General features: G+C 46.5%; 1 protein-coding gene across 1 annotated transcript; it reads right to left on the bottom strand.

The window, feature by feature from the left end:
- Window positions 1-1,960: 1,960 nt before the first annotated feature.
- Window positions 1,961-10,679, bottom strand: LOC142881262 (leukocyte elastase inhibitor-like). The gene is made up of 4 exons (XM_076015414.1): window positions 10,516-10,679; window positions 10,238-10,418; window positions 5,014-5,104; window positions 1,961-1,964 (listed from the first exon to the last, which is right to left on the bottom strand). Exons 1-4 carry the CDS (start codon window positions 10,567-10,569, stop codon window positions 1,961-1,963), a joined length of 330 nt encoding a protein of 109 aa, XP_075871529.1. The 5' UTR covers window positions 10,570-10,679.
- Window positions 10,680-10,909: the final 230 nt, after the last annotated feature.

Here is a 10,909-nt window from a genome sequence, read left to right on the forward strand (position 1 = left end):
TTTTGTTGCTACGCTGTGATGTGCTTTTAGCCCACTAATGTACATTTAGCTCTATTTTAATGCATAATAACTCAGACAATAATATTATTTATGTATACTGTGTTGTGATTCTATATTTAGTTTAATGCATTATAGCTGTGAGAGTTAGTATATTAGCAAAGAAAAATGTATGTATGTGTTAGAAGTATTACAGTTAGTTAAATGTTTAAATGTAATGAATGTCAATACATGTAGTCCTCTTATAATCATTTGCCCATTGTTATCAGTACCATTCAGAACCTCGGAGTAAAGACAGATACTGTTTGACTGATTAAGCCTCAGGAACAGTGACTTGTGGTGATCAAAGTGGGGGTGAACACAGAAACTGCATTCGTTACCCCCCATAAAGTTTGTGACCCTTTCAGGCACGGGAACACAAACTTTTCACCTCAGGGTTTAAGGCAGGAAAGTTTTCAGCAGACCAGATCGAGAGGAGGATGGACCATTTGGCTCCCGGCCAAATAAGGACTTGTTTCCTGCCACAGATTAGCCTAAAACGGGGAAGGCTACACCACCGGACAGCCAATAGGAGGACGACATGGAAGAAGACATCTACATATTTTATTACTGTTTGTTTCTGTATTTAAGATGGCGTAAGGGACAGATAGATCAGACTTGGCATCTGATAACACATTGTTGTTGTTAGGGTTAAGCCTCCGGAGCTCTGTACCAAGTATCTTGTTTTTTCCTGTTACTAAAACTTCTTAAGAGTTCACTTGTCTACTACTCTCTTCATTCAACGAACACGCGGTTTGGTAGCATGAGATTGGATAAAAGAACCAAACCAACAATTGTCATGTTTACATTTGTGTGTATCATGTGTCCTTAAGTCCTTCTGTATTTCCATATTTGAGTTATTTATTTATATTTATTTATATGTCTAAATTGTGAGAGCTTTGTTGTTCACCCTGCAACTCACTGTGGCCTCCCTCTCCCTCTCTCTCTTCAGAGTGATGACACCCTGGAAAAACTCTCCATCATCATAAACTCTCCATCATTTATTCTCTATTCAGGTTGAGGAGCTGCAGGTTGTCAGAGCTCAGCTGTGATTGGCTGCTCTCAGCTCTGAAGTCCAACCCCTCCCACCTCAGAGAGCTGGACCTGACTGGTAACCAGCTGAAGCCATTGATGGATCTTGTCCACAGCAGAGACTATCAACTGGAGAGTGTGAGGTCAGTACTGGTTTGGAACAAGTGGATGATGGTTCCAGCACCAAAGCCAGTTGATCCCACAGCAGAGGTCCAGTGTTCCCAGTCACAGTGTGAGAGGAGGATGGTGACGTCCAGCTGCTCCTCATTCATTCAACATCTGCTGCCAAACTGCAGTGCAGCTCAGTGCAGCCTGGTGGCTGGTGGACTGCTTCTCCCTACAAGCTGCTGTGGTTACTGGGAGAGACGTCCCAGAAGCCACTGGTGGAGCTGAATCATCAGTGGAAGAAGCAGGACTTGGAGCAACTGGTCAGTGAAGGCAGCAGCTGTGTATTATTTTGGCCACGCCCTCCCTGACGCCTATGCAAAGATGGTGACTGAGAATAAAATCCATCTTGTGGACTGTTACGGGCCCCAAAACAAGAAATGGCTCGGGGGACCCGTTGCATATAAGGAGACAGACCATTTGTTTACGCAAAGTATTTTATTTTTATTTAAAACCCCCAACCCCCCGGACAGGTGAAAAGTGTCAACTCAGAAAACCAAAAAGGGCTGTGGGCGCCGGCCAAACGAAACAAAAGAAGGAAAACGGACAAGGCCAGCCCACACAGGGCCATAGGACTCCGTCCGAGTCCCGACTATTCAGTTTAACCTGAAGAATCTCAAAACCTGCAGCAAAGTTAAACAAAATCCGAAAACAGGACTACCGGTCAGCCACAACCCAAACTAACACAAAAAAAGAACACATGGGTCCTATTAACCCAAGTGTGTGATCACCTGTCGGTGGGGAGAAGAGGGAAAAAGGATTAAATCAACAGAACAAAAATACGTGCGACCTGGACGCCTCCGATGGTCGCGGCGTGCGCCTGACCAAATGATGAGATGCGTTCCTGAATGGGAGAGCAAGAGAGAGCGAGCCCGCCCTGCTCTCGCTCCTTTTATAGTTCCGTCCTGAGCACCAATTGCACGCTGGTGCTCACTGGGACTGGGGAGGAGTGGTCGGGCTGCACGTAACATGGACTAACACGCATGGTCTTCCTTGAGAGCTGGGAGAAGGGGGAGAGATTCTATGTTGTGTTCTAGCGCCCCCTAGGCTGGGGCAGAACACATGGACAAAAGGCCAATAAAACCACCAGGTGCCCTGTTCAGAAAGAGAAGAAGATTTTTTGATTTTGACTTTAAAAAATAACATTTAATTGCTGCCTTATTTACATTCATAAATCAAACTAAATAAATGAATACATACATAAATAAATGAATAAAACTTTTACATAAGCACGTCACTAAAAGATCATTCCCCCTCTGTCACCGCACACAACGCACCGTTAAAAGTCGACATTTCATTAAAAAAATCCAAGTCCCCTTCCCTCCTGTAAAACATGAAATCAACACGTAGATCAATTTCTTGCATATGACGGAGGGATCGACCTCTGCCCTGTCATTTATCTTCCTCTTAAGGCTCAACCACACCCCCAGCTTAGCCTGGCTTAAAACCAAGTTTAAAACCTGGCCTTTCCTCTTGCTCTGGCGACTGTATTGTAATATATAACAATAAATTACACAGTTCATCGTTGCATAAATGAGGCACATAAAAGATGAAAAACACAGCCCTCAAGTCATCTCTGAGACCAATATCCTGCACACCCGTTACACAGAGAAGGAAGATTCTGTACTACCAATTGTCAAAGAGGCTCCAGATGTCAATCTGGTTTTTGAGCCCATCCAGCAAGAGGAAGGCAGACCATCAAGAGAAGCTCCAGTCGATGAAACTGAGAACTGGAGAGGCCTCTGCATTCCATCCAAGAAAAGGAAAAGGTCTTCCTACCTCTGTCCTTGTCCTGAGTGGTTCCACGCTGATCCATCTGTGACAACCAAGAAAAAAAATGGGGGGTTGTTAAGGAATGGAAGTAATCAACAACACAAGAGTCTGTGTACTAAACACGTGTGCGTTTGATGCCTTCTGTCAGTGCTTGTGTCGTACTTACTCTGACAGTGTTAATTTCCAAAACCTGGTTAATGGTGAGGAAACTGACAACCAGCTACTTCAGTTGGTGAAAGCCATCACAACTGAGGGAGTGTCTCAGCAGATATATTTACAGAGGGCACAACTGTTGGGTACACTGTTTGAAAGTGCACCGTCGAGGTCAGGCACCCTGCAAATTGATGCACAATGCAATATTACTGCCATCATTCAGAGGAAAATGAGGAACTTTGCAAGTGTTTACATCAGAAAAACAATGTTCCTCAGAGCACTGTCGACTCCACACACCACCAACAAGGGAAGTTCCACTTGTGTGTCCATCCATTGCTGTCCTACAGGAATCTGGAATGGCTCATCTTCAAACAGCCATAAAACAAAGACTGAGCCTTCCAGAGTCTCCCTGCCTCAGGCAAAATCCTGCTCCATCTCAGGTCCCATCTGGTGACAGAGGCACAACTGTGAGAGAGGAACGATGTCCTCGGACAGTTACTCACAGCTATGGTGTTGGAGACATGTTATGGTTAGACACAGACCTTGAAAGGTGCCCCACCAATTCCCCCCAAAACAATACTTGCCAGAGAGAATTTTTGATGAATGAATTTCCCCTCAATTTGATTCTCCAAGGCAAGAAATAAATTCTCAGGGCAATAATTGCTTTTTTAGGAGGATTGACACCAGACACCATGGGACATTATGTGTCTTATTGCCGGAGGGCTCATTGTGTCTGGGAGCTCAGGAACATAAAATAAAGATAGCGGCGAGTATTCCCCCCAAACGTACCGTAACTGCATACAGAAAGTTGGTTTTCCTTAAAAGGGCTAATTAATCAGATGTTTTATTTCGGCGTCGATGCTTTAAAATATGTATATCTATCTTAAGCCCAGTGTTTGTTCTGTTGTTTTTCTCGAGAATAGGTCAGCAACTAGCTAAGCTAAAAGACTTGTGAGCCATGTGAGCATACAAACATCAGCGGCACCTGTCTGGAGTGGACGTTACGTACTTTAATTGGACTCTGCATAAAAAGCAAACTCGGTTCATCTTTTAGAAAGAAAGCAGTCTGCAGCTGGTGCTACCTCCCCTCATTCTGCCTTCTTTCTTTTTCTTTCCTCTTTTGGCACCGCGACTTGTGTTTTTTGGGCAGCATGATGTCTCGCACTCAAGTAGTCATTCAATCTGGGCTCACTGACGCTGTCGACGGTCGCTATCGGGCGGACTGAACCATTTTGCGCTTTCTGGAGGGGCCCCCCAGAATGTCCAAAATGGTTGGAGGACTGTTCATTCTCTCAGTTGATGTTATCAATACATTTGAAATAATTTATGACACCAATTAATTGAAGGGCCCAATTCATTTGAAACAAAAACCTCACACACACAAAAAACAATTCTGGATTTTCATGGGCCCCTCTCCCTGCTGGGGCCCTGGGTACTCGGGTCCATTTCCCCCCCACTACCACGCCCATGAGTACAATGTTACCTACGTTGATTAAAATTATAAGACTAAGACAGCAAGCCCTATCACTTATTATTAAGCTAATAAAGTATACATATATACACAAACACACGCACACACACACTGAGTTTATTGAGTCAAGCATCAGTAAATGAGTTTTCAATCAGGGCAAGAAAAGCGTTTATTCAGAATGAATCATTTGGGCATGCGCGGAGTTGCTCATTTTCCGGAAAGAGTAGTGGAAGAAGAAGAAGCTGTACTTCTGCCCGTGTTGTAAACAAACGCAACGTTGTCTGCACGTCCTCGGCTCGTTCACAAGCCTTCAAAGTGTTTTTTTATTTGGTCTATCGTTTTGTTAATGTTTCGCGAAAGGGAAAAACAAACAAAAAAAAAACAATAATGAAAGAGGCGTTCCCTTCTCATTGACCTCGACAATTGCCTTGTGGACCACATCTGAAATAAACAGGCTGTAGTCTGGAGTCATGCCTGTCAGAGAGGAGGCAAAAAGGGAGATATATTTGACAAATGTGTTGCATTATAATCTAAACCAGTGTATCTCAACCACTGTGCTGCGACACAAAAAGATCCAATTTCACTTAAATGGTCTGACCAAAAAAACAAACATGTCATTATGGAGTGACTGTGCTTTGAGATAAAGTTAGTAGTAGCACTCCTGGTATTATTTGTTAAAAGTTGTGTGGCATTTTAGGGCACGGCAGGGGTGCTTCTTCAGATTGCCTGGTGCATTGGCCAATCGTTGAGGAGGTTAACCCTAACCCTAACCCTAACCCCAACCGAGCATAAAAGGGAGGGGTTGCTATCTTGACGTTCTGACGCTCGTGGCCATATATATCTACAGAAGGCTAGATGTCTCACGGCGCAGAATCCAACGTCCGCACTGGCTGCCATTTTTCCACAGTCAGGCAGTCACGGTCTGATGTAGTGAATGTGAGGCAAGGTGAGTGATCTGAACAAACATTAACACTCTGATTTCGCTGAAAACTTGACGGATTTGCACACGGTTTGCTTTCTGACAAACGTTCATAACGTAGCAATAATTCTGGATGGTTGAACATGTTGAGAGTGCAGCTTTCTATTAGAAAAAAAAAGCATAATGGTGCTAAGGCAGCCTATCTGCACATGTTAATACGACTGAGACCACTAAGATTTTCATTTCTTAAGTTAAGTTTAGCCAACAGCTATTTCAGGACAAACTAGTATTTTGTTCACATACAATATTTGTGGTGTCGGTGGTAGTTATTCGCTGAGGTGCGTTTCCTCAGCCCTGAACAGACCCAATTTTCCCCGTCTGAAGTTATTTTCTCCCCATTACTTTGAATTATCCCCCCCTGTTTTGAATATTTCTTCTTTATTTTGAATAGGCCACTTCATTTCTTCGGCCTTATGTTGAATATTCTTCCCTTGGTCGCCTATGGTATATTTTATTGTTCAATGATTTGAGTGCTGTAATAAAGAATAAACTTTTTTGTATGGAACCACCTCTCTAAGCTTCGTTGGTAAAAAAAAACCAAAAAAACTTGTGTGCCTCCCTTTGTTTTGTAATTAATCTAGCAGAGGTCAACTTAATTCTCCAGGTGCAATTCCTGTTTTTTTTCTGGTTGCCACAGTTGCTTATTTTTTCATACAAGTCGTGGGCTCTTCTTTCTCCTCACTTGGCCTTTTCCTCTTTATGTATCTACAGTATATGTGTAGATACACACACGTCTCTCTATCTATCTCTCTCTCGCTCTCTACATATATATATATATATACATATATATATATCGGATAAGTCATCAAATAAAAGGTTGTTTTTCAGTGTTTTCAGAGTCATTTCAATAAAGAGCTAAATGCCATGGGGCATCAAAAACTTTGTTTTGGTTAATTTTCAATTGACATTGAAGCAACATGTTTTCTACATATCTCATGATATATTTGAGGTGGGTCACCAAAACACTCCATCCATCTGCTCCTGCTCCAACCCCCCTGTCACATTTTAGAACCCATTGTGGGCCCACCAGTGAAACACCACTGATATAGAACAAAAATAAAAATCACATTCATACAAGTAAGAATAAGATTTGTTTCAAGTTTGGAACAAGTCATAAATAAAATTCATAAAAGTCATAAAATAATTAAGAATAAACTCAAACTTGAACACACAAGTTTGAGAGACATGGAGGTCTCTCCGGCTGTACAGTCGGTCCTTAATTTCTCACCTCCTAAACTACTTTCCAAGATATATAAAATCCTTACAAACACAGATCGCACTATTTCTATCCCCATTGCTAAGTGGGAAAGAGACCTGTCTCTCCAGCCCCACTCTAATTTCTGGAGAACAATCTGCCTGAACACCTTTTCACTGATAAAACAACCTAATCTACAATTAATACATTTTAAAATACTCCACAGGATCCACTACACTGGACAGCGGATGTTTCAGATGGGCATGACCACCACTCAAACCTGCTCACACTGCACAGTTAATGTTCCAGATAATTACTTACACGCTGTATGGCATTGCCCACCAGTAAATAAATTCTGGCACATAGTATGCAATGATCTATCAGCACAGGTCGGTTACACCATCACAGCCACTCCTTCTTTTTGTCTCTTAGGAGACCTTAGTGATATCACCTCAGATAAGGCAGAATCTCGCATGCTGATCACCTCCTTATCTATCGCTAAGAAAACAATCCTCATAAACTGGAAAACAAAGCAACACCTGCACATTGCACAATATAGGAACTTACTGTTAGACCACACCTCCTTGGTAGGAATGTCTGCTTCATCCTATAACTAAGCAATAAACAATCAATAGCTGAGGCTGCTGGTTGATGTGGGCGGCCGTGGTCGTGCTGCCGCGGGCTGGGTGCGGTCTGGGGGGGGGGTGCTGGGCGTGGGGTGCTCGGCTGCCTTGCGGGTTGGTGGGGGGTCGGGGGTTGGGCGCCCCGGCGGGGGATGTCTTCCACGCGGGGGGCTGGGCCTGGTGGTTGGGGGGGGGTGCCACGGGGTGGGGGGCGGCGGCTGGGGTGGGTGGGCGGCGGTCCCTGGCTCTGGGCCGGGGGCCCTCCTGTTGGTGGGGGGACTGATCCGTCCCTGTGTCTGGGAACTGGCGCTGGATCGTACACGGTGGGGTCACATGCCTGGGGTGGGGCTGCGCGGCCGGCGGCTACCGCTCCTGTGTGCCCGGGTGGCGCCTTCTGCCCCACCTTCGCCCTCCGTCTCCCTGGTCGCTGCCGCTGCCCCGGGGCCCTCGGGCGGTGGGGGGTGGCCCCCCTTTGGCTCCTGGATCCCTGTGGTGTCCCCGGCCCCGATGTCGCTGAGGGGGCGTCCTAACCGGGAGTCCCCCCTGGTCACATAATGGGTGTATTTATTTTTTTATTTTATTTTATTTTATTTTATTTTATTTTTATTTTTATTTTTATTTATTTATTTATTTATTTATATATTTATTTTTCCTTCTGTTTTGGGGATTTGTGTCTTGGGTGGTCGCTGCCCGGCCTTCTGGCCGGGCACCGCGGGGGACTCGATATGGGCAGCGACCGGGTCCCTGGTGGGCCTCCCCCCGGTGCGGTCTCCTCGCCCTTGCATGGGGCACCGACTGCACCCTCGTTGGCAAGGACCTGGCTCCCACGCAGCCAACGACCCACTGACATTATCACTAGGGCTTTGGATGAGGGTCGGCCACCGCTCCATCCGAGACCCTCTCCAATTTTAATAACATTATAGACACTTAGGGCCTGGGGGGGGGGTTCGTGCACTGCGGCCGCCGCCCTGCTCAGCAGCAGTGTGGTTGCCCCAGGGCCTTACCACCCCTCCATTTTAAACGCACTATAGTCCAACACACCAGCAAGTGCACATATACACACACTGACACTCCTACACACAGTGGGGTCGGCCTGCTAGTGGGGGCCGGACCCGACATCTTTCCCACCCTGGATGGGCCCTGTGCAGTCCGGTGCCCCCGAGGTGCGAGACCGGCTGGGCTTATGGGGACCTTGCCACTTGTGGCGGGGTCCCCCTTCCCCCAATCCCGGGACTGGGCCGCTGCCCGGGTGGTCCCCTTGCGCCGCTCGGGGGCGGGTGGGCGGCGACGACCTGAGACACGGGGGTCTGACAATGGTGGGCGGGGGCCCACGGATTGAATATTTAATTTTATCTTTTTTTTTTAATTATTTATCTTCTTCTTTTACAGGACACAGGGGGAACCAGGGGGGACTCTCGCTCGGGGGCCCGCTTTGCCGGCGTTGGGGGCGGGGGTACGGCTGTGGCCCCGGGGGCCGGGGGGGGGCTGTCCCCTGGTGCCGGGGGGTCCCGGGGCGGTGGGGGTGGCTGGGGGGTGTGGGGGGTGGAGGGGGCCGGTTGATGTGCCATACTGGGTCCGTAGGGGGGGGGCCTCTGGGTGCCCGGGCCCGCCCTGGGTACCGATCCTCCCGGTGGGTGAAGGGGCTGGGTCCTGTCATGGGGATGGGTCTGGTCTCGCTTGCCCTGGGGGGCCCCCGTCCGGGGGCCGGGCTCTGCTGCCTGTCCGCCCTGGGTGGTGTCCCTTCTCCTTGGGGTATCTGCCTCCCTGTCATCCTGCCCTGGCTCCTCGTGGGGCGGGTGCCCTCCGGCCGGGGGGCCTGCTGCTCCGGGCCTCTTCCTGGCCGGCTTTGCGGTGGGTATGTCGTGTCCGGGGCCCCCCCCCCCGGCTCGTCGCTGGCGTGGGGCGGTTGCGGCCTCGGAGACCGCACTAATTGGCAGCCTACTTCCAGTGACGTACTTAAACACACCCACCCCTACATTCAGGTACACACACCACCACATCCATACACACACCACCACATCCATACACACACACACACACACACACACACACACACACGTATACACAGATGCAAACATGCACATACACACAAGTATACACACATGCAAATATACACATACACCCGCACACACGCACACACACACAAATATTCACAAGCGCGGGTACACTGTTGTACACTATTGCATAGCTTATTGTCTTATTGATCCATGAGTAGATTATTATCATCGTTATTATTACTATCAACATTATTATTATTATTATTATTATTACTATTATTATTATTATTATTACTATTAACGTTGCTATTATTATCATCGCTATTATTATTAACATCACTGAATGAACTCGCATGTATGTTTGTATGGGTATATATGTACTATCTGACAATTAGCTATGCATATTTACGATCTGTTTTGTTCTCTCTTAACACAATTGTATATTGTTGCCAGTTGCCTCCTCTACTCCTCTCTCTCTATCCCCTCATCATCTCATCATCCCCCCTCCCCCTCCCCCCCCACACACTCATTTCCCCTCTACTCACCTCCCTATCTATCCCCCTCAGTCCGGTCATGGCCAGAATGTCACCAAGAACATTATAATAAAACCACTAAAGAGGTAGCTCCTGAAACCACCCACGTGGCTCACACTCTCAAGATCTACCTCTGAGAATAAAATCTGTCAGCCATCATAGACATTCAGAGACACTTCTGCTTGTCATTATGGCCGGACCGGACAAGGGAAAAAAAAAAAAAAAAAAAAAAAAAAAAAAAAAAAAAAAAAAAAAGTTTGGAACAAGTCAAGTGTCCTACCAGTGAAGTCGCTCAGTGAGGCACTGAAGGCATCGACCATCCCCATGCTGACCAGGACGTCTTTCAGTCCGTACTCCTCCTCCATCTTGAACCTTGGCATCTTCACCTGGACCTCGACAACGTCCATCCTAGCCGGTTGAGTCCACTCCACAAAGTTCTCATAGGTCAGCTCCTTCTCCAGCTGGTGGTTGATTTGAAGACTTTATCACTTTTCTGAATGTCTTTAGTTTTTTATTTATTTATATTTTTTAAAATGTGTGTCGAAGCTTCTGTCCCACCTTCTCCAGGCCTGTAGTACCGTCCTCTACTTCTTGAGGTAAAAAGATGAACATGCTGAGATCTTTTCCTTTGTAAGGCAACTCCAGGATCTGTTCAAGGGAGCATTTCAAGCATGATTGTCGTAATTCCTTTTTTTTCTGATCAGAAATCGGGATTTCTGGCGGCTGATAAATAGCAAGAAATTGATAGGGCCTGGCAGTTGACTTGAGGAATGAAGGTGAAGGGAAATTTATCCTCCTGGAACATCATCTTCACCTGCTTCTTGTCATTCTCCAAGGAGGAAATGCAAAAATATGTTAACATCAAGGAACTAGGTGAAATCACCTTTTGCAGTGATGTTTATCGCAGGATTTAAACTGCAGCGTTTGAAGGGTATCGGTTGGGATCTGCAGT

This window comes from Nelusetta ayraudi, unplaced genomic scaffold (assembly GCF_046127955.1).
Source record: "Nelusetta ayraudi isolate G7.1 ecotype Tasmania unplaced genomic scaffold, CSIRO-AGI_Nayr_v1 ptg000189l, whole genome shotgun sequence".
NCBI classification, from domain to species: Eukaryota; Metazoa; Chordata; class Actinopteri; order Tetraodontiformes; family Monacanthidae; genus Nelusetta; species Nelusetta ayraudi.